General features: G+C 46.8%; 1 protein-coding gene across 1 annotated transcript in view; it reads right to left on the bottom strand.

The window, feature by feature from the left end:
- Positions 1–23,742, bottom strand: part of Itpr2 (inositol 1,4,5-trisphosphate receptor type 2) — a 190,111-nt gene that overhangs the window by 64,508 nt on the left and 101,861 nt on the right. The window contains exons 35-37 of the mRNA XM_042671372.1: positions 9,545–9,735; positions 7,285–7,427; positions 5,487–5,595 (exon numbers count right to left, since the gene is read on the bottom strand). Coding sequence (XP_042527306.1) covers positions 5,487–5,595; positions 7,285–7,427; positions 9,545–9,735 — 443 coding nt within the window. The remainder of the gene's footprint in view (positions 1–5,486; positions 5,596–7,284; positions 7,428–9,544; positions 9,736–23,742) is intronic.

The raw sequence follows: 23,742 nt of genomic DNA, 5'->3' as shown, positions 1-23,742 counted from the left end.
CTTGAACTCAAGGCCTGGGCGCTGTCCCTGAGTTCTCTCTGTTCAAGGCGAGCGCTCTACCATGTTGAGCCGCGGCTCCACTTCTCATTTTCTGGTGGTTCATGGGAGATGAGAGCCTCAGGGACTTTCCTGCCTGGGCTGGCTTCAGACCGCGATCCTCGGACCTCAGCCTCCTGAGTAGCTGGGGGTACAGCGGGCAGCAGTAGCTAGTCAGAGTTGAGCTCAACATCATGATCCAATTTTAAGGTTCACAGTTTCAGATAAAAGACAGCGTCGTTATGCACCTGAGGCAGAAATCAATGACGTTCCCGGGGAAGCTGGACTTACATGACATCACGGGTCGGGACTTCCTTTGCCAAAATTAATACCAAAGCGTGTTTTCACGTGCAATCCATTCAGCCAAGTACAGGAAAAATTCCAGTAGAAACAACAACAACAAAAATGCTGGGCAAGGTGGCTCACGCCTGTAACCTCAGCTCCTCGGGAGGCTAAGACCTGCAGATCCTGGCTCAAACCCAGCCCAAGCAGGAAAGTCCATGAGATGGCTTATGCCCAACTAACTAGGAAAAAGTTGTAACTGGAGATGTGGCTCAAGAGGTGGAGCTCCAGGGCTGGGACGGTGGTTTAGTGGTAGAGTGCTCGCCTAGCATGCATGAAGCCCTGGGTTCAACTCCTCCGTACCACATACACAGAAATAGCCAGAAGTGGCGCTGTGGCTCAAGTGGTAGAGCGCTAGCTTTGAGCAAAAGAAGCCCAGGAACAGTGCCTGGGCCCTGAGTTCAAGCTCCAGGACCTGCCAAAAACAAAGGAGAAGAAGTAGACCTCCAGCCTTGAGCACAAAAGCAAAGTAAGAGTACAAGGCCTGGAGTGCAAGCCCTTGTACAATATCTACACAAAGTTGAAAAAAAAAAAAGAAGGTAAGAAAGAGAGAAACAGAGAGAGAATGAGAGAGAAAGAGGAAGGATGGAGAGAGGGAGAGAAGGGGAGACAGAAAAGCCCCAAGTGTTCTAAGCTAGCCATTGTAGAGCCCATATTTTTAATCTATATTTTCATCGTAAGACACCGTGCAGAGGGGTTGCAGTTACACAAGGAAGGAAGGAGCCATTTCCTACGGAGCACTGTGACCCCTCCTTTGTTTTTCCCCACCATCCCTTCCCTCCCCACCTCTACAACCCCGCCACCCCCCCAAGTTGTGAAGTTTGTTTTCAACACAGTGTCTTGTACATCTCATTGTTACAAGGGGTCAACCTGCATCCTTAAAGCATGCGGTGATTTCCCTTCTCCTCCCCAAATTATAAAAATGTATATACAAGATGCAGAGCACCGGAATCACACACCGTGAAAACGGGTTCTACCATGGGGAAGAACATACAAAAGAAACAAAAAAAATCACATAATACGTTAAAAACAATAGCCAGGAAGAAAAAAACCACTTGTGTCCCTGTCTTAGGGTTTATTTTGCTTAACATCATCTTATCTGGTCATACGTACATAGCTTTTGACCTTTTCTGCTTGTCCTAGACATATGCTAGTTATTGCAAATAAGGGAAATCATGGGGCCTGTGTTTCTTTGGGCCTGGCTTACTTCACTTAATATCATTTTTTCCAAGTCTTTCCATTTCCTAACAAATGGGGCAATGTCATTCTTTCTGATGGAGGCATAGAATTCCATTGTGTATATAGACCACATTTTCTTGATCCATTCATCTACTGAGGGGCATCTGGGTTGGTTCCATATCTTAGCTATGGTAAATAATGCTGCAATGAACATAGTTGTGCTGGTAGCTTTAGTGTGGTCTTGTTTGTGATCATTCACATAAATGCCCAAAAGTGGGATTGCTGGGTCATAGGGGAGCTCTATGTGGAGTCTTTTGAGGAACCTCCATACTGCTTTCCAAAGTGGTTGAACATGTTTAAACTCCCACCAACAATGAAGTAAGGTTCCCTTCTGTCCACATCCCCTCCAGCATATTGTTATTAGAGTTCTTGATTTTTGCCATTCTAACTGGGGTGAGGTGGTATCTCAATGTTGTTTTGATTTGCATTTCTTTTATGGCTAGAGAGGTTGAGCATTTCTTCATGTGTCTATTGGCCATCCTTCTTTCCTCTTCAGAGAAGTTTTTTTTAAATCTTTAGCCCACTTATTTATTGGGCAGTTGTTTCTTTGAGGATTTGTTGTTGGTGGATTTAATTTTTTGAGTTCCAGGTATATTTTAGATATGAGACCCTTGTCCGTTGTATGGCTAGTGAAGATCTTCTCCCAATCCATGGGCTTTCTATCGATCTTGCTAGCCATGTCCTTTGCCATGCAGAAGCTCTGTAGCTTCATGCAATCCCATTTGTCCAGCCTTTCTTTCATTTGCTGTGTTTCTGTGTCTCTATTAAGAAAATTTCGGCCTGTGCAAAAGAGACCTAGGGTTTCTCCTATTCCATCCTGTAATGTTTTCAGAGTGTCTGCTTTGGCTCTGAGGTCTTTGATTCATTTGGAGTTGATTCTGGTGCAGGGTGATATATAAGTATCTAGCTTTAGTTTTCTATAGGTGATTAACCAGTTTTTCCAGCACCATTTACTGAAGAAAGCTGTCTTTCTCCCATTCTATTTTTTAGCTCCCTTACGGAAGGTTAGATGGCTCTAGATCTATGGGTTCATTTCTGAGGTAGAGCCCAGATTTTAAAAAAAGAGATTTTCATTTAAAAATCCTTTTGAGCTATACTGTGGTACAAATATTTAGCAACAGTGCATATGAATCAGAAAGGAAGAGTCCAAAAAGAACAACTTGTTTGCCAGTCAGGATTTGAGATGAATATTTATGAAAACAATTGGCAAACAATCTGGGAAGCAAAGCCTGCTGGAGCAGATGCCTCCCCCCCCCCCCCCCCCAGGCCAGGAGAAAGGAACATACTTCCTCCATATGCCTTGCGCAGCTCTTAAAGACAAAAATCTGTCGTTTTAATTTTGGAGAACACAGAGCCCTGTGCACACACTGAAGCACAAGGGTGTTGTTTTGTAAGGCAACGCTGAGCCAAGATGTCCGCCTTCGTTTGCAAAGAGGAGCTGTAGACATTTTAGATGAGACACAAATGAAAGAACAAAAAGCCAAGCAATTTAATCTAAAAAGACGAATCTGAGCTGGGCGCTGGTGGCTCACGCCTGTCATCCTAACTACTCAGGAGGCTGAGATCTGAGGATCGCAGTTTGAAGCCTGCCGGGGCAGGAAAGTCTGTGAGACTCTTATCTCCAACTAAAAGCTGGAAGCTGGCTCAAGTGGTGTATATACATTACACACATATATATTACAACATATTAAATATTATCTAGTTTATAATTACATATATATAATATAGTAGGTGTATTAGATAACATGCAGATGCTACCTACTTTCTCCAGACAATAAAATATATTTTCATCACGTATTTTATTGGAGGTAAGAGTCTCACAGACTTTCCCGCCTGGACGGGTTTGAAATCCCAATTCTCAGATCTCAGCCTCCTGAGTGGCCAGGATGACAGGCGTGAGCCACCGGCACCTGGCACACCTTTACAAGTTTTAAAATATCAGCTGATTAGTATTTCGAGAGAGAGAGAGAGAGAGAGAGAGAGAGAGAGAGAGAGAGAGAGAGCGAAAGTTACTAAGGAGCAGCATACAAATTGTGTTTGTCACTTAGAAATGCTAGCTAGAAAAAGAAAGAGAGCAAAAAGAATGAAAGAAGAACACCTCTCTGGGTTTATCTGTTAAATTTCAGCAAAGTACTTAATACTCCAAAGTATTAAGCACGCTGCTACCTATAATATAATGAGCACCAAGCTGTCATTTTTAATAACAGACTGACGTTGGCTATCTACAAGTTGATTCCCTGAAAATCAGCAGCACCATCATTCGCATGGTGAAGAATGGAATCTGAGCTGGGTGCTGGTGGCTCACGCCTGTCATCCCAGCTACTCGGGATGCTGAGGTCTGAGGATCATGGTTCAAAGCCAGACGGGGCAGGAGAGTTCATGAGACTTACCTCTAGTAAACTACTAAAAACAGTGAAAGTGGGAGGTGGGCAGGGAGGGGAAGGGGAAACAAAGGAGGAGGCAACAATGCTTGATAAGAAGTGGACTCATTACCTTGCTCATGTAATTGTAACCCCTCTGTACGGTATTTTCACAATAAAAAAAAAAAGAAGCTCACATTTACAATAAAAATAAATAAAATAAAAAAGAGCGAAAGGGGGCTGTGGCTCAAGCGGTAGCGCACCAGCCGAGAGCAAACAGGTTCCAGAGCAGTGCCCAAGCCCCGAGTTCAAGCCCCAAGACTGGCACAGCACAAAACAAAGGAAGATTACAATCTGACTCTCCTAGCAATGAGAAAGCATGATTTTGTAATATTTGGCATCATACTATCAAAACTAATGTAAACATATAATTATCTATGTATTAAGTCAGGAACTGGAGGTATGGTCAAGGGCAAAAAGCCAAATGAGAACTAGAGGCCCTGAATTCAAAGCCCCCCCGTACTGACACAAAAGTACAAAATAAAGTAATTTTTGTGATCAACGGATGCCAGTGGGCACTGGCGGCTCACGCCTGCAATCCCAGCTACTCAGGAGGCTGAGATCTGAGGATCAGAGCTTGAAGCTAGCCGGGCAGGAAAGTCTGTGAGACTCCAACGAACCACCTAAATGTCAAAAGTGGAGCAAGTGATCGATCACCAGCCTTGAACACCAAAGCACAGGGGCAGCGGCCAGGCCCTGCATTCAAGCCCAGGGCTGGCACAAAGGAAGCAGACTAACTAACAAAACCTCAGCAGATGCTGACAGTGATCCTCAATAAGCAGCCACATATTATATAAAATGGAGCTACTGCGTCTCAGTGCTGTTGGTGTGGATAGTCTCACAGCTCTTGCCTAGCACGAATGGGGTCCTGGGTTCAATCCCAAAAGAAGAAAACATACATATCCCAGACAAATACAATAATAAAAGAATTGAGCCAACTACTCAATCATTTCTTAGTTATTTCTGTTCAAAGCCAGACAGGAGAGGCCAATACCATAAAAACTAACCATAGCCAGGTGCCATGGCTGACACCTATAATCCTAGCTATGCAGGAGACTGAGATCTGAGGATCAAAGTTCAAAGCCAGCCAGGGCAGACAAATCAGAAAGACTGTTAATTCCAATTAACCATCAAAAGGACAGAAGTGGAACTGTAGTTCAAATGGTAAAGCACTTCAGTGAAAAACCTAAGGGGCCTAGGTCCTGAATTCAAACCCAGTACACACACACACACACATACACACACACACACACACACACACACACACACACACACACACACCATCTAACTCATCTAATAGTATTCTAACAGTACACACCATTAATATACATGTAAGCAAGCAATGAGTAGCCTTCGGTAGTGTCTACTTACAGCAATCTGAAATCTGATTCCATTTTCAAATAATTGTTGTTGTTTTCAAATACTAAAGATATTAAAATAACCAGATACCTCTTCCATGAAGCTGTCTTTCTTCTCGAGCATTTCTCGTAAAGTCTGGAGAATTTTAATGCACAGTTTCTCTTCTTTCTCCATCAGTTTCTTTGTATGATTGATCAACCTTCAGAAGGCAAAACATTCATCTTTAAAAAGGACTCTGATTTCTCTTCAAGCTACATATAAATATATACTATAGAAAAATATGAGACAATATTGAAGAAAAAATACACACGATAACGTGTTTCTAAAAGTTTCCTTTGTATTTTAAAGGGAATATATCTCAGTGTTTCTTAAAATAGAGAACTCATTTTGGAGGGTGTGTGTGTGTGTGTGTTTGCCAGGGCCTGGGCGCTGTCCCTGAGCTTGTTTTTCTCAAGGCTAGTGCTCTACCACTTGAGCCACAGTGCCATTTCCAGCCTTTTTCTGTGTATGTGGTGCTGAGGCATTGAACCAAGGGCTTCATGCATGCTAGGCGAGCACTGTACCACTGAGCCACCTGCCCAGCCCCAGATTAATCTTTCCAACTAACAAAGTAAGAGAGATTGAGAATGTTAGTTTCTTTATTTCTTAAAGAATATATCCTCACGCTGGTAACGTGACTCAGTGGTAGAGTGCCTGCCAGCTGGCATGCAGCCCTAGGTTCAATTCTCCACACCAAATAAACAAAAAACAAAAACCTGCTTTAAAAAAGAAACAAACAGGAAGTGGCGCTGTGGCTCAAGTGGTAGAGCGCTAGCCTTGAGCTGAAGAGCTGAGGGACAGCACCCAGGCCCAGAGTTCAAGCCCCATGACCGACAAAAAAAAAAAGACAGTAAAAAAGAAACAAACAAAGATTCATCTACCCAGGCCCTGGTGGCTCACGCCTGTAATCCAGGCCACTAAGGAAATTGAGACCTGAAGATCACAGTTCAGAGCCAGCCCAGGCAGAAAAATCCATGAGACTCCAGTGAGCCGGCAAAAAGCAGGAAATGGAACTGTGACCCAACTGGCAGTGTGCCAGCCTTGAGTGAAGAAGACGGCACCCAGGGCTGTGGGTTCAAGGTTGAGGACTGGAAAAACAAATGAACAATAAATAGAAAGAGGTGCTCCAACCACCTGTGCATATGATAAGCCTGGAGAAGGAAACAAAATGGTGTCCAACCGTGTGTGTGTGTGTGTGTGTGTGTGTGTGTGTGTGTGTGTGTGTGTGTGTGTATGTGTGTGTGTGTGTGTGTGTGTGTGTGTGTACTGGTCCTGAGGCTTGAACTCTGGGCCTGAGGACTGTTCCTGAGCTTTTGTGCTCAAGCTAATGTTCTACTACGCGAGCCACAGCTTCACTTCTGGCTTTTGTGATAGTTAACTGGAGTCTCACAGGCTTTACTACCTAGGATAGCTTCGAACCCTGATCCTCAGATCTCAGCCTCCTGAGTAGCTAGAAGTACTGGGACTTGAACTCAGGACCTCACGTTGTAGCATGGCTATTTCACTTGAGGCTGGTGCTCTACCACTTGAACCACACCCCTCGCTTCCAGCTTTTTGCTGGTTCATTGGAGGTAAGATATAGACTTTTCTGCCCAGGATGGCTTCCAAACGAGATCCTTGTATCTCTGCCTCTTGAATAGCTGGGATTACAGGCGTCAGCCAGCAGAGCCTGGGCGGAACCATCTCTTCCTTGCGTCTAGAAAGGAATCACGACCCAGCAGCCAGCACACTGCATTTCAGTGAACCAGGATCCGTGCACCCGCAGTGAGTCTCAAACCACCGCCTTGCTCAGGAGGCGCATCTGCGCTAGACTCCGGGCGGCCCTGCGGCGGCGCCCCGGCCAGCTTACTTGGACATGAAGGCCCCGCAGCGGATCCGGGCATCGCTCCCCTCAGGAAAGAGCAGCTCGGGACTGTACAGCACGTCTACCAGCACAGAGAACTCGGCCTGCATCATGGGGCTGAGCTGCTGCTCCAGGGAGGCCACCACATCCTGCAACAAACAAATCACACCTGAGCATGGGAAAGGTCCGGAGCCGCCGGCCCGAAGCGCACTGACTGACCAGAGACGGGGGCTTTATCTTTATCTTCCCCAGCGTCCTGAATCAACGGGCCCTACCATGGCCTGATTTCATGCATGGCACTGTTGAACAGGCCTAATTTCATGTATAATTCTGTTTATCACAGCCTGATTTTGGATATGATACTGCGCTGTTTGTTTTGTCAGCCGTGGGGCTTGCACTCAGGGCCTGGGCGCTGCCCCTGAGCTCTTTTGCTCAAGGCTGGTGCTCTACCACTTGAGCCGCAGCAACACTTCCGTTTCCTGGTAGGTCATTGGAGATCAGAGTCTCACAGGTTTTCCTGCCCACAAAGGCTGTGGACCAGGATCCTCAGACCCCAGCCTCCTGAGTAGCTAGGATGACAGGCGTGAGTCACGGGCACCAGGCTGTAACGCTATTTAACATAGCCTGATTTCATGTGTACACGCTTTAAGTCTCATGTATAATACTGTTTAATGTAGTCTGATTTCATGTAAAATACTTACATATATCACATATATGTGTGTTAACATATTTCACGTATGTCTCATATCATAGATATCACATAGAAACCGGGGTAACCGTATGATTTCTATTTTAAAATGTCTTACGGCTGGGCACCAGTGGCTCACCCTGTCATCTTAGCTACTCGGGAGGCTGAGGTCTGAGGACCGTGGTTCAAAGCCAGCCCAGGCTTAACTCACTAAAACCACTCTGCAGAATTCAAGAATTATAATGGACACATGACACGTGGGAATCAACGGGAGAAGCATGCAGGGAGCCACTGAAACCCTATTTCACACGGCAATGTGCTCATTTCTCATGACTGACACCGAATAAACCATCCTCTCCAGTGGAAATCCACCACGAACAAATCCTCTGGCGCGTACTCATCCCGTACAGTAGATCCGCTGTGGTATTCCCATCATGTTCACCCACAGGATCTACTGGCCCAACCATTCTGCAGCCTCTTCCACCCTCTCCCGGGCACAAAGCCATCCAATATTGTTTCTGAGTCAAGTCGTGGGGTAGAAGTCGGCGGCTGAAGGCTGGTGGGGGCTGTGATTGGTCACTGAATGATTACAGGCCATAGTCCTGACCAATGGGACAGCAGGTGGAGTCTGCCGAGTAGGAATGTGTAGGATGCAGGGGGTTCATTCAGAACCATCCACCATTCTCAAGGCATGTTGACCACAGGACCCAGAGACAGCCCTCCTGTGACTGCAAAAGACCAGCCTGACACAGAAAGCCAAGAGACATTTGGCTTTAGGGTTCTTGCTTATCAAGATGGACTGACCAACTCAGAGACAATATTGGCGTTCAGTTTTCATTTTTTTTCTTGTGACAATCCAGGTGCACAGAACCTGGATGCTGCCCCTCAATGTGTTTGCTGAAGGTTGGTGCTCTACCACTTGAACCACACTTCCACTTCTGGTTTTTTCTGCTTATGTGGTGCTGAGGAATCGAACCCAGGGCCTCATGCATGCAAGGAAAGCATCTACCACTGAACCACCTTCCCAGCCCCTCCCTTTGCATTTTTAAACTATATGAAGAACCAGTTAACAGTCTACCACATTAAGCAACAGTCTACTCACTCCCAGCTATGGAAGATCTTGTTCAGTGGGAATCTGCTTAATGTTAGCTACAGAAGCTCAGAGGGCTCTAACTTTCTGAGCTAACCTGTAGTGCTACTGTCTCTCCTTCTCAGCAGAAATGATCATTTATTGTTCAACTTTTTTTTTTTTTTTGCATTGATGGATTTTTGTGCCATTACTGGGGCTTGAACTAAGGGCCTGGGCTCTGTCCCTTACCCTTCCCTCCCTCGCCCCTTTAAGGCTGGTGCTCTACCACTTGGGACACACCTGTTTCCAGTTTCTGTGCTGGTTGATTAGAGTTAAGCGTCTCAAGGACTTTCCTGCCGAGGTGGGTTACATCTCGAGCCTCACATCTTAGCCTCCTGAACAGCTGGGATTACAGGCGAGCGTCTCAGCGCCCACGCCTGAGTCTTTTATTTGCACGACACATATTTTAAACGTTGTAAGGGGAGAACAGTTCCGTCGCTTATCTGTACCTGCAGCTTTTCAATAATATTTCTGTAGTCCCAGGCGGGCCCTCCCAGAGCCTCCTTAAACCGGGGCCCGGAGCGGGCTGAGAGCCGCCAGCCGATGGCCGCTCTCTGCACCATGCTGGAGTGGCTCTTCATGAACAGCGTGTTCACCTGGCTGTCCAGATCCACCGGGATGGCGATCCCACGGTTCTTGGCTGGAGGAAGGAAATAAAAAAGGTGACCCATTTCCCTTTCAACTTTACTGAAGAGCTTCTTAGATATAACGCAAACAGTCCTAGAAGCATAGGTTCAATGAAATGGAGTGGGGGGGGGGGGCAATCAGATCATTACGCTTTGCCCTTCAATTGTTTCATCTTAATCCAACGGAGCTTTTTTGTTTGTTTGGTTTGGCTTTTGATCTTGGACCAGTACTGGGGCTTGAACTCAGAGCCTGTATGAGGTTGGCACTCTACTAATTGAGGCACGGCTCCGTTCTGCTATTTTGCTGGTTAACTGGAGATCAGAGTCTCATGGAGTTTCCTGTCCAGGCTGGCTTCGAACCGTGATCCTCAAATCTCAGCCTCCTGAGTGGCTGGATGACAGGGGTGAGCCACACGTACCTGGCTTCCAACATTTTCATTCTCAAAGTTTTTCTGTTCTTTAGATAAATAAATGAAAATGGGTGAATCAAACATTCAAGAACATATTTGATTTCTCCAAACATGTCATACAGCATCGATGCCGCAAACACTGGGCAATAAACATGCAAATTTTTTTTTTCAATGGCAAGGTAGGAGAACAGGCAGGTACGTCATGGTAAAATCTGCCAATCTCGTCATTAATTTAGTCAGAGTGCACGCACACATGAGTGCACACAAATGGCATGCGACACGAGAGCTAAGAACACAAACGTAACAGTTAAAGTAGGAGCCAGGCCTTGGTGGCTCACGCCTGCAACCTAGCTACCCAGGAGGCTGAGCTCTGAGGATCGGTGCGAAGCCAGCCCAGATCAGAAATCTGTTAGATGTTCATCTTCAATTAACCACCAAAAAGCCAGAAGAAGTGGTGCTGTGGCTCAAAGTGGTAGAGCATCAACCTTGAGCACAAAAGCTCAAGGACAGCACCCAGGCCCAGAGGTCAAGACCCAGGACTGGCATAAAAAAATAAAAATTGAAGTGTGTAAGACAGCGCCCTGGAAGAGAACACGTATGACTCTTTTTTCATAAGATCCACTGAAATTCACACTGGAACAGATTTATATTACAGTAACACTGGAAAATCGGAATGCTTGGCATAATGAAAGCAGAAAGGGCCAGGCACCAGCGGCTCACACCTGCAATCCTAGCTACTCAGGAGGCTGAGATCTGAGGACTGAGGTTCAAAGCCAGCCCAGGCAGGAAAGTCCATCAGCTCTCTAATGAAGCACCAGGACACCAGGAGTAGAGCCATGACACAAAGTGGTAGAGCGCCAGCCTTGAGTGAAAAAACTCAAGGACAGTGCCCAGGCCCAGAGTTCCAGCCCCACGAGCAACAAAAGAAAGAATGAGAGAGAGAGGGAGGGAGGGAGGGAGGGAGGGAGAGAGGGAGGGAGGGAGAGAGGGAGGGAGGGAGGGAGGGAGGGAGGGAGAGAGGGAGAGAGGGAAGGAGAGAGGGAGGGAGGGAAGGAGGGAGAGAGGGAGGAAGGGAGGGAGGGAGGGAGGGGCAGAGAGAAAGAGAAAGAAAAAGAAAAAGAAAGAGAGAAGGAAACAAAACAGAGAGAAAGAGAGGAGAGAGAAGAAGGAAGGAAGAGAGAGGGGGAGGGAGGGAGAGAGGGAGGGAGGGAGAGAGAGAGGGAGGGAGGGAGGGAGGGAGGGAGGGAGGGAGGGAGGGAGGGAGGATGGATGGATGCAGGTATGACTGGTCCAACAAAGCAAAGGGACCAGCTCTTCCTGGCCCCAGCCCACCCATTACACCCAGCCTCCGGGCAGCTGGGGAAGGAATTCCACAAGGCATGGCCCTCCTCCTTCCGCTCACATCCGCAGAGCCGTCGGCAGATTCTACCACAGCATCGTGCAAAGGAAACACAGAGACAGCCTCTCAGAAGAGAAGAAAATGCCAGATGAAGATGTTCACACTTGACCAAGAAGCAGAAGAGAGCTTGGAGAACCCTAGAGAGCTTGACCCAGAGCAGGAGGAGGGAGAGAGAGGAAAACACAGAAGACTACAGCCCCTGAGCAAAGCTCCCCAAGCTCCAAATCGCAGTGGAGACACACATCAGCCCTCACTGCACCCCACCTTCCCAGGAGGCCCTAAGCATGAATGCAGGACCGAGGATCACAGGAGAGCAGCGGGAGTGACACTCTGCAGGGAGGGAGGGGGCACTGCCTCCGCTGACAGGGGGCTGTGGCCTGTGTGCATCACTGTCGTCATAACAGCAGGGGAGTTTACCAAGAAGAACCCAACCCCGGTGACGCGCACTGGACTCACAGAAGAGGAAAGAAGGGACCCGGAACGACTCGAGTGATTTCCCTCAGAGAATCTGAGTATCCGCTGCATCCAAGCACGCACGTGCACACGCACGCACACACACACACGCACACACACACACACACACACACACCAGCGAGTACAAGTGTAACTCAAGCAGCAAAGTGCCAGCCTTGAGTGAAAAAAATAAAAATTAAGAGTATGAGGCCCTGAATTCAAGCCCAGCACACACAGAGACACAAAAGAATAGTAAGCGGCAGTTCGAAACTAGCCAAGGCAGGAAAGTCTATGACTCTTCAATAAACTACTCAGAAAAAGCCAGAAATGGTGGTTCAAGTGGTAGAGTGCTAAGCCTTAAACACAAAAAGGCTCAAGGACAGTGCCCAGACCCTGACTTCAAGCCTCAGGACCAGCAAATAATAATAATAATACTAGAAAAATTACAAAAAAAGACACCGTGAAATTGAAACATGACTCCAGAAATAAGCACTTCAAAAGTCAGCTGAAACTTTTTTTAAAAAGGGATAGCGATGAAGTTGGTAATCTGCAAAAAGAAAGTCTAGGAGTATACTAGAACAAAAAGCGTAAAATAATAAAAGTGAAGAGGAAACAGAAGCCAGGCGCCGTGGCTCACGCCTCTAATCCCAGCTACTCAGGAGGCTGAGATCTGAGGATCACAGTTCAAGGCCAGCCCTGCCACAAAAGTCTGTGAGACTCTGATCTCCAAGGAACCACCAAAAAAACAGAAGTGGTGCTGTGGCTCAAAGTGGTAGAGCGCCAGCCTTGAGCTGAAGAGCTCGGGGACAGCGCCCAGGCCCTGAGTTCAGTGCTCTACCGCGTGAGCCACAGCGCCACTTCCAGAATGTGACAGGGGATTTCAAATGTCATCAGAACCTCTCCCTAATTCTTTTTTTTTTTTTTTTTTTTTTTTTTATTGTAAAGCTACTATACAGAGGGTCACAGTTACATGAGTGAGGTTATGAGTACACTTCCTCTTGAACATTGTTACCCCCTCCATTGTTTTCCCCCTACCATCCCCTCCCTCCCTCCCTTCCCCGAGGTTCTTTTTTTTTTTTTTTTTTGATTGTGATTAAATGATTACATAATTTCAAAGTCACAAGTTCATTCTAACTTCCCTGGAGCAAATTGTCTACCACAGTCTGTAATATATAACAGTGTTCACATGTTATATACCATATTTGTGATCAGCAGCATGAGGATATTTAGTAGTGGTTCAACCAGATGAGCGGGAGTTCTTTGTTTCTTAAGTCCTGTTAGTTTTGTCGTATCACTAACCTTTTGGATTTAGCATCCACTTATGAGGGAGACCATGTACCGTTTGTCTCTTCGTTCTTGGCTTACCTCGCTCAACATGATTCCTTCTAGCTCCATCCATTTCCCTGCAAATGCCATTATTTTGTCATTTCTAATGGCTGCATAATATTCCATTGTGTATAGATACCACAATTTTTGGATCCATTCATCTGTGGTGGGGCACCTAGGTTGTTTCCATATCCTAGCTATTGCGAACAGTGCTGCAATAAACATGGAGGTGCACGTGTCCTTGTATATTGGTTCCTGTTGTTCAGGGTAGATGCCTAGAAGTGGTATGACTGGGTCGTAAGGGAGGTCAATCTTTAGCTTTCTAAGGACCCTCCAGACTGCTTTCCAAAGTGGTTGTATAAGTGTACATTCCCACCAGCAGTGTAATAGGGTTCCTCTTTCTCCACATCCCCTCCAGCATTTGTCGTTGGCTGATTTGTGGATGTGGGACATTCTGACTGGGGTAAGGTGGTATCTCAGGGTTGTCTTTATTTGCATTTCCTTCACCACCAGGGATGATGAACATTTCCTCATGTGTTTCTTTGCCATTTTTATTTCTTCATTTGAGAAGTCCCTCTTTAGTTCCCTTGCCCATTTAGTAATTGGTTTGTTAGGTTTGGGAGGGATTAGTTTCTTGAGTTCCCTGTATATACAGGATGTTAACCCCTTGTCTGATATATTGCTGGTAAATATTTTTTCCCAATTAGTTGGTTGTCTTTCTAGCTTAGTTGCGATAGATTTAGCTGTGCAGAAGCTTTTTATTTTAAGGTAGTCCCATTTGTCGAGTCTCTCTCCAACTTGTTGTGACCCTGGGACTCTGTTCAGGAAGTTCCTTCCTGTGCCTATTAGTTCAAGTGTCTCTCCTATTCTGTCCTGCAGTAGTTTCAGAGATTCAGGTTTAATGTTAAGGTCTTTAATCCATTTTGAGTTGATGTTGGTGCATGGTGATAGGCTGGGGTCCACTTTTAGTTTTCTGCATGTGGCTGCCCAGTTTTCCCAGCACCAGCGGTTGAAGAGGCTGTGTTTCTTCCATTGTATGTCTTTGGCTCCTTTGTCGAATATCAGCTGGCTGTAGGCCTGTGGATTTATATCTGGATCTTCTATTCTGTTCCATTGGTCTTCGGGTCTGTTTTTGTGCCAGTACCATGCTGTCTTTGTGATTATAGCTCTGTAGTAGAGTTTGAAGTTCGGCATGGATAGCCCTCCCATATTGTCTTTATCCCCTAGAATTGTTTTGGCTATTCTAGGTCTTTTGTTGTTCCATATAAATTTTTGGACTGTTTTCTGTATTTCAGTGATGTATGTCATTGGGATTTTAATAGGAATTGCATTGAATTTGTATATTAATTTTGGAAGTATCACCATCTTTACTATATTAAGTCGGCCTATCCAGGAGCATGGGAGGTCTTTCCATTTCCTAGTGTCTTCTGCAATTTCTTTCTTTAACTTTTTATAGTTCTCATTAAATAGTTCTTTTACATCTTTGGTTAGGTTAATTCCTAAATATTTTATTTTTTGGGAGGTTATTGTGAATGGGGTTGCTCCCTTTATTTCCCTCTCTTCCTGTGCGTTATCAGTGTATAGGAAGGCAACTGATTTTTGTGGGTTTATTTTGTATCCTGCTATTTTGCCGAAGTGACTTATGATTTCTAAAAGTTTGGGGATGGAGTTTTTGGGATCGTGGAGGTATAGTATCATGTCGTCTGCAAAAAGGGATAGTTTCACTTCTTCTTTCCCTATGCGGATCCCTTTAATGTCTTTTTCTTGCCTTATTGCCCTGGCTAAGGGTTCTAGGACTATGTTGAAGAGGAGTGGAGACAGTGGACATCCTTGCCTTGTTCCTGTTTTTAGGAGGATTGGTTGTAGCTTTTCCCCATTAAGTATAATATTGGCTATTGGTCTGTCATAAATGGCTTTTATTGTTTTTAGAAATGTTCCTTCTATTCCTATTTTCTCCAGAGCTTTTAGCATGAATGAATGTTGAATTTTATCAAAGGCCTTTTCTGCATCTGTGGCGATAATCATGTGATTCTTGACCTTGGCTCTGTTGATATGCTGGATTACATTTATTGACTTACGTATGTTAAACCATCCCTGTGTCTCTGGGATGAAGCCTACCTGATCATAGTGTATTATTTTTTTTATGTGTTTCTGGATTCTGTTAGCTAGAATCTTGTTAAGGATCTTTGCATCTGTGTTCATCAAGGAGATTGGCCTGTAATTCTCCTTTTTGGTTGGGTCTTTGCCTGGTTTGGGGATGAGTGTGATATTGGCTTCGTAGAATGAGTTTGGGATAGCTCCCTCCTTCTCTGTTTCTCTGAAGAGCTTGAGGAGTATGGGTATTAGTTCTTCTTTAAAGGTCTTATAGAATTCTGCTGTGAATCCATCTGGTCCTGGGCTTTTTTTTGTTGGAAGACTTTTGATAGCTTCCTGTATCTCATTATAGGATATTGGCTTATTTAATTGGTTAACTTCTTCTTTGCTCAGTTTGGGTAACTTGTATTTCTCTAAAAATGCATCCATTTCCGCCAGATTTTCTTCCTTTAGAGAGTATAGCTTTTGAAAGTAGTCTGTTAGAATTGTTTGGATATCTTGGGTACGTGTTGTGATGTTTCCCGTGGCATCCCTAATCCTATTAATATGGGTTTCCTCTCTTCTTTTTTTAATTAATCTTGCCAACGGGCCATCAATTTTGTTTATTTTTTCAAAGAACCAGCTTTTTGTTTGGTTTATTTTGGTTATGGTTTTCTGATTTTCTAATTGGTTAATCTCTGCTCTCAATTTGGTTGTCTGGCTTCGTCTAGTAGCTTTAGGTCCCATTTTTTCTTGTTTTTCTAGCTGTTTTAGTTGCAACATGAGATTATTTACTTGGTCTGTCTCCATTCTCTTGATGTGGGCACTGAGGGCAATAAATTTGCCCCTCAGGACTGCTTTTGCTGTGTCCCACAAGTTTCTTTGTGAGGTGTTTTCATTTTCATTGAGTTCTAGGAAATGCTTTATTTCTTCTCTGATCTCTTCTGTTACCCAGGCCTTGTTAAGGAGTGTGCTGTTCAATTTCCATGTATTAGAGAAATTTCTGCGGTATGCTTTGTTATTGAGAGCTAGCTTGATTCCACTGTGGTCAGATAGGATACAGGGGATTATGTCGATCCCTTTGTATTTGCTTAAGTTCCTTGAATGAACTATGATATGGTCTATTTTGGAGAAAGTTCCATGAGCTGCTGAGAAGAATGTGTACTGTGTTGTTTTAGGGTGAAATACTCGGTAGATGTCAGTTAATTCCGCTTGAAGTATGGCCTCACTTAATTCGGTAGCTTCTTTGCCAATCCTCTGGTTGGTAGACCTGTCCTTTGGTGAGAGTGGCGTGTTAAAGTCTCCTAGTATTATCGTATTGGGATCTATTTTATTCTGTAAGTTTGAGAGCATTTGTTTAACATATCTGGGTGCACCGATATTTGGGGCATATAAGTTGATGATGGTTATATCCTCCTCTTGGATTGTTCCCTTTATTAATATGTAATGTCCGTCCTTGTCTTTCTGTACTGATTTTAATGAAAAGTTTATTTTGTCAGATATCAGGATAGCTACACCTGCTTTCTTATTGGGGGAATTTGATTGGTAGATCCTTTTCCACCCCTTCACTCTGAGTTTGTTTGTATGTTTGGCTGAGAGGTGGGTCTCCTGAAGGCAACAGATGGATGGGTCTTGTTTTCTGATCCAGTCCTCAGTTCGTTTTCTTTTAATTGGCGAATTCAGCCCATTTATATTAAGAGAAAGTATAGAGAGATGCATTGTTGTCCCTGCCATTCCGTTTTCCTAAGTTTTTCTTCTTTCCTTTCCTCCTGTGCTTGCTCAGTTAGACTTTGAGTAATGCCTGTTTGGGGCAGGTCCCAGTTCCTGGTTGCTTTCTTCAGGTTGTGTCCCCCCTCTTAGAATTCTTTGTAATGCTGGCTTAATGTTTATGTATTCATTTAGTTTTTCTTTGCTATTAAAAGTTTTCAGTTCTCCATCGAATGTGAATGCTAGCTTTGCCGGGTATATCAGTCTGGGTTGGCAGTTATTGGCTCTCAGGGCTCGTATGGTGCTTTCCCAGGCTTTTCTTGCATTCATTGTTTGTGTGGAGAGATCTGCAGTGATTCTAATTTTTTTCCCGTTGTAGTATAGCTCCTTCTTCATTTTTGCTGCATGCAGGATTGTTTCCTTATTATTCAGATCCATCATTGTTACTATTATGTGCCTAGAAGTGTTTCTCCTGGGATCTTGCTTGTTGGGTGTTCGATAAGCTTTTGTGATGTAGTTAAGATGGTCGTTTTTGAGGTGGGGAAAATTTTCATTGACTATCTTGTTAAATAGGTGTTGCATTCCCTTGCTCTGGAATTCCTCACCTTCGTCCACTCCGATTATGCGAAGGTTAAATTTTTTAGCATTATCTGCTTGCTCTTGAATTTCCCTTTGGTTTAATTTGAGTGATTTTTCCATATCTGTCACTTTTTGGTCCAGTTGGTGTATTCTGTCTTCTGTATCTGACACTCTACCTTCCATTTCATTCACTCTGTTGACCGTGGCTTCTATTGTGGTTTGCATGATGGAAATGGATCCCTTTATGGATTCAATGTTGGTTCTCAGAGTACTGATCTCACCTCTCAATGAGGTGATATCAGTATGCATTACCTCTAATTTGGCGTTTATCTCACTTCTTACTGAGGTTTGTGCAGCTTCTATTTTTGCATCCAATTTTTGTTTGATATCCTGTATATCTTTTGATAGTTCATCCTTGTGCTCTTTCAATTTCTGATCCATTTCTCGCTTTATTTCTTGAGTCATTGCCTCCAGCAACCCTTGGATGTAGTTTTTGTCTTCCATTCCTGCTTTGCTCCCACTGGGGCTCTCCCCTGCGTGGCTGCTGGCTTTTGAGGTGAGCTTGCTGTCCTGGGTAGTGGTAAACCTTGTGATTTTTCTCTGTGATTTTCGCATGGGGGTTCAGGAGACTGCTCTTCAATCTTGTTTTGGTGTGTCTGTCTTTGCTTGGTTGCTGATTCTCTATTGGTAGAGAGAGTCTGTGTCTGATCTGGATTCTGTTGGGAGCCTATTTCCAGCTGCTATTCACTTAGGATTCTCAGCTCTCTGCTGTAGCAATTCCCGCCTTTGGAAGGGTTGAGCAGCCTAGACTGCTTGTGTTTGCTCCTGCGGGTGCTCTTGGGAAGATCAGATGCTCTGGATGCACTCTCCCAAATACTGGAGTCTGCTATGGGCTCCTGATGTGTTTTTGTTTGTTTTGGGCTGGTTGTGGGCTTGAACTCTAGGTTTGGGTGCTGTCCCTCAGCTCTTCAGCTCAGGGCTGGCACCCTACCATTTGAGCCACAGCCCCACTTCTGACCCTTTTTGCTTTGTTCAGGCGCCGGTCCCCTGGCCTGGTTCCGGCCCCAGCCTGGAGCGCGCTCGTTAGGCCTGTGCTAATGTGTATACCACCTTGGTTATGCAGCCTGGAGGACACAGTTCAAATTTCTTCTACTGTTGGTAGTCTTGACCCAGGGGCACTGTTCCTGGCTTGAGCATTTAAGCTCCCTTCCCGGGGCGCTCTTGCTCTGGCCTGGCCAGCAGAGTGTGCTCCACCTGCTGGTGGGGCTCTCGAACAGTTCCCAGTTTTAGTGGGTCCTGTGGTCCGGGTGTTGGGGTAGGGAGTCTAGGTCAGGGTCTGGGGATTCCCTCCAGCTCTGGTCTCCCTTGATGGATTCCCTGTCCCCTGATGGGTACTCACCCTGTAGGTCGTCAGTTGTTGTTGCAGTCCGTCAGTTGTTGTTGCAGTCCGAGTTCAGTTGGGGTGGTTGCGGGCTGGGTTGGGCGGCCCCCCGCCGGGTCGTTGCGATCGCGACAGGTCCCTTTGTGGCGCTGCTGGTGCCGGGCGGCTTTGGCGGGATGGAGCCTCTCCGCTCCGGTGGAGAGTGATGGGTGGGGTGGGATCCTCCTGGAGACTCCCGGCTGGTAGGTTTCTCTGTTCCTGGCGATCCGCTGTTCTGCAATCCGGTACCTGGTGATCTGCAAGCGGCCCCCTGTGTCTCTGTGGCTCCGGCAGCCCCCGCCGGGCCGGCTGGCCTGCGGCTTGGCGCACTGCCGCGCGGCCAGTAAAGGTTGGGGGAGGGGTCTTCGCTCTTCTCTGTTCTGAAATTCTTCTTTTCCTCTCTTTCTTTTTTTGTTATTTTCCACCTCTGGTTTTTCTCTGAGTGTTCGTCTTTTTGTTGTTGTCGGTCTCTTGGGGAGATTAAAGGTTGGAACTCGAACTCTCTTTTTGGTTGGAGAGAGCTGTGGCGTTTCCCTACTGCCCCGTCGCCATCTTGAGAACTCCTCCTCTCCCTAATTCTTGATCCACCCAATACTGTGTATCGTGTGCGAGTATCTAATTAGCTGGAGTCGTGGATTCAGCGACTGGTGCCCGAGGGGCGGGAGAATGTCAGCCATGCTGCCGGGAGCGAGGAGACGCAGCCCTGTGGACGCCAGCTAGAAAACATGGAGTGTGAGCTCTGGGGTGACCGCTCTGCGGTGCCAGGGCCGAGGAGAGGGGGGCCCCATGAAAGGGAGACACCGTGGGCACAGTCGGACGCTTTCTGTGTCGGGAACACACTCTGTTGAAGCGCTGGCGTTTTGAAATGGAAAAGCAGCAACGCTATGAAATGCATGTTCCCCGTTTGCTACTATTTAGGAATGGGCCGTTTACCCTCAAATTGAACAGGGTTACGAGAGACTCACTGCAAAAGCCATGCCCTGGTGCGCCCGCCCGTAGTCCCAGCTACTCAGAGGCTGAGGGCCTAGGATCATGCTTCGCAGCCAGCCTGGGCAACCAAGTGCACAAGACTCTTATTTTCAATGAAGCAGCAAAAAGCCCAAAGGAGGCGTAACCCGAGTAGTAGAGCAGCAGCCCTGCGTGAAAAAGCTAAGAGACAAGCGCCCAGGTCCTGAGTTCAAGCCCCAGAACTGACAATAACAACAAAGAAGGTGCAGGGCAACCCTCGGCTCACTACTGAGAAACCAACATCTGGGCGACCCCCCAAGCCTTCCAGTTAACTGTGCTTCAGCTGCTCCCGCACAAGTCACAAACAAACGTGGCGGGCCTCCCTGGACACGGTGTGGAAAAGGAGCTTGTGGGTGGGGACGGGAGGGAATAAACGGGAAGCGAGCGAGGGCGGGAAGCGGACCCACACCCCAACTTAGGTAACTGCCAGCCCTCTGCACCCCACCTTCATCCTAACAGCAAAACAGAAGCTAAGAAGAGCTTTCAGAAAACCCCACGAATCGGAGCGGTAGGAACTGTCTGTGGGAATCTCACGTCACTGGGTGCCAGTCCCGGGCCTGGACCGGGGCCTGGGCTGCGGCCGGGCCTTCCACGCCAGCCTGGGGCTCTGCCTCTTCTGGCTGCCGGTTAATTAAAGGCAAGGCGGCCGCGGCCCGTTCAGCCTGAGCTGCCTCCGGCTGCGATCCTCGGCGGCAGCCTCCTGACCTACGACTGCGAGCAGGGGCCGGTGCTGGCTTCTCTTACGGGATTGCTTTTGGTCAGGCGTGAGGTTGAGCTCGGGGCTTGAGCTTTGTGCTCGAGGCCAGCTAGCGCTCTACTAGTTTGTGGGAAGATACCACACATGCACCCAATACTTTGAATGTCTTATCGTGCATACCTGTGTGCCTCTGTGACTGTGTGTGTGTGTGTGTGACTCTGTGTGTGTGTGTGACTCTGTGTGTGTGTGTGACTCTGTGTGTGTGACTCTGTGTGTGTGTGACTCTGTGTGTGTGTGTGACTCTGTGTGTGTGACTGTGTGTGTGACTCTGTGTGTGTGTGACTCTGTGTGTGTGACTGTGTGTGTGTGACTCTGTGTGTGTGTGACTCTGTGACTCTGTGTGTGTGACTGTGTGTGTGTGTGACTCTGTGTGTGTGTGACTCTGTGTGTGTGTGTGACTCTGTGTGTGTGACTCTGTGTGTGTGTGACTCTGTGTGTGTGTGTGACTCTGTGTGTGACTCTGTGTGTGTGACTCTGTGCGTGTGTGACTGTGTGTGTGACTCTGTGTGTGTGACTCTGTGTGTGTGTGACTCTGTGTGTGTATGACTCTGTGTGTGTGTGACTCTGTGTGTGTGTGTGACTCTGTGTGTGTGACTCTGTGTGTGTGACTCTGTGTGTGTGACTGTGTGTGTGACTCTGTGTGTGTGACTCTGTGTGTGTGACTCTGTGTGTGTGACTGTGTGTGTGTGTGACTCTGTGTGTGTGACTCTGTGTGTGTGACTCTGTGTGTGTGTGACTCTGTGTGTGTGACTCTGTGTGTGTGACTGTGTGTGTGACTCTGTGTGACTCTGTGTGTGTGTGACTGTGTGTGTCTCTGTGTGAGTGTGTGACTGTGTGTGTGTGACTGTGTGTGTGTGACTCTGTGCGTGTGTGACTGTGTGTGTGACTCTGTGTGTGTGACTCTGTGTGTGTGTGACTCTGTGTGTGTGTGACTCTGTGTGTGACTCTGTGTGTGTGTGACTCTGTGTGTGTGTGTGACTCTGTGTGTGTGTGTGACTCTGTGTGTGACTCTGTGTGTGTGACTCTGTGCGTGTGTGACTGTGTGTGTGACTCTGTGTGTGTTACTCTGTGTGTGTGTGACTCTGTGTGTGTATGACTCTGTGTGTGTGTGTGACTCTGTGTGTGTGTGTGACTCTGTGTGTGTGACTCTGTGTGTGTGACTCTGTGTGTGTGACTGTGTGTGTGACTCTGTGTGTGTGACTCTGTGTGTGTGACTCTGTGTGTGTGACTGTGTGTGTGTGTGAGACTCTGTGTGTGTGACTCTGTGTGTGTGACTCTGTGTGTGTGTGACTCTGTGTGTGTGACTCTGTGTGTGTGACTGTGTGTGTGACTCTGTGTGACTCTGTGTGTGTGTGACTGTGTGTGTCTCTGTGTGAGTGTGTGACTGTGTGTGTGTGACTGTGTGTGTGTGACTCTGTGTGTGTGTGACTGTGTGTGTGTGACTCTGTGTGTGTGTGACTCTGTGTGTGTGACTGTGTGACTCTGTGTGTGTGTGACTCTGTGTGTGTGACTCTGTGTGACTCTGTGTGTGACTCTGTGTGTGTGACTGTGTGTGTGTGTCTGTGTGTGTGTGACTCTGTGTGTGTGACTGTGTGTGTGTGTCTGTGTGTGTGTGACTCTGTGTGTGTGACTCTGTGTGTGTGTGACTCTGTGTGTGTGACTCTGTGTGTGTGTGACTCTGTGTGTGTGACTCTGTGTGTGTGACTCTGTGTGTGTGTGACTCTGTGTGTGTGTGACTCTGTGTGTGTGACTGTGTGTGTGACTCTGTGTGTGTGACTCTGTGTGTGTGTGACTCTGTGTGTGTGACTCTGTGTGTGTGACTCTGTGTGTGTGTGACTCTGTGTGTGTGTGTCTGTGTGTGTGTGACTCTGTGTGTGTGACTGTGTGTGTGACTCTGTGTGACTCTGTGTGTGTGTGACTGTGTGTGTGTGACTCTGTGTGTGTGACTCTGTGTGTGTGACTCTGTGTGTGTGTGTCTCTGTGTGAGTGTGTGACTGTGTGTGTGTGACTCTGTGTGTGACTCTGTGTGTGTGTGACTCTGTGTGTGTGTGACTCTGTGTGTGTGTGACTCTGTGTGTGTGTGTCTGTGTGTGTGTGACTCTGTGTGTGTGACTCTGTGTGTGTGTGACTGTGTGTGTGTCTGTGTGTGTGTGACTCTGTGTGTGTGACTCTGTGTGTGTGTGACTCTGTGTGTGTGACTCTGTGTGTGTGACTCTGTGTGTGTGTGACTGTGTGTGTGTGACTCTGTGTGTGTGACTCTGTGTGTGTGACTCTGTGTGTGTGTGACTCTGTGTGTGTGACTCTGTGTGTGTGTGACTCTGTGTGTGTGTGTGTGTCTGTGTGTGTGTCTGTGTGTGTGTGACTCTGTGTGTGACTCTGTGTGACTCTGTGTGTGTGTGACTGTGTGTGTCTCTGTGTGAGTGTGTGACTGTGTGTGTGTGACTCTGTGTGTGTGACTCTGTGTGTGTGACTCTGTGTGTGTGTGACTCTGTGTGTGTGTGTGTCTGTGTGTGTGTGTCTGTGTGTGTGTGACTCTGTGTGACTCTGTGTGACTCTGTGTGTGTGTGACTGTGTGTGTGACTCTGTGTGTGTGTGTGACTCTGTGTGTGTGACTCTGTGTGTGTGTGTGACTCTGTGTGTGTGACTCTGTGTGTGTGACTGTGTGTGTGTCTGTGTGTGTGTGACTCTGTGTGTGTGTGACTCTGTGTGTGTGTGTGTCTGTGTGTGTGTGTCTGTGTGTGTGTGACTCTGTGTGTGGCTCTGTGTGACTCTGTGTGTGTGTGACTGTGTGTGTCTCTGTGTGAGTGTGTGACTGTGTGTGTGTGACTCTGTGTGTGTGACTCTGTGTGTGTGACTCTGTGTGTGTGTGACTCTGTGTGTGTGTGTGTC

The sequence above is a fragment of the Dipodomys spectabilis genome, unplaced genomic scaffold, assembly GCF_019054845.1.
Source record: "Dipodomys spectabilis isolate Male_0828 unplaced genomic scaffold, ASM1905484v1 ptg000613l, whole genome shotgun sequence".
Taxonomy (NCBI): domain Eukaryota; kingdom Metazoa; phylum Chordata; class Mammalia; order Rodentia; family Heteromyidae; genus Dipodomys; species Dipodomys spectabilis.
The sequence above is the reverse complement of the archived record's forward strand: the minus strand, read 5'-3'. Positions and strand labels throughout refer to the sequence as shown.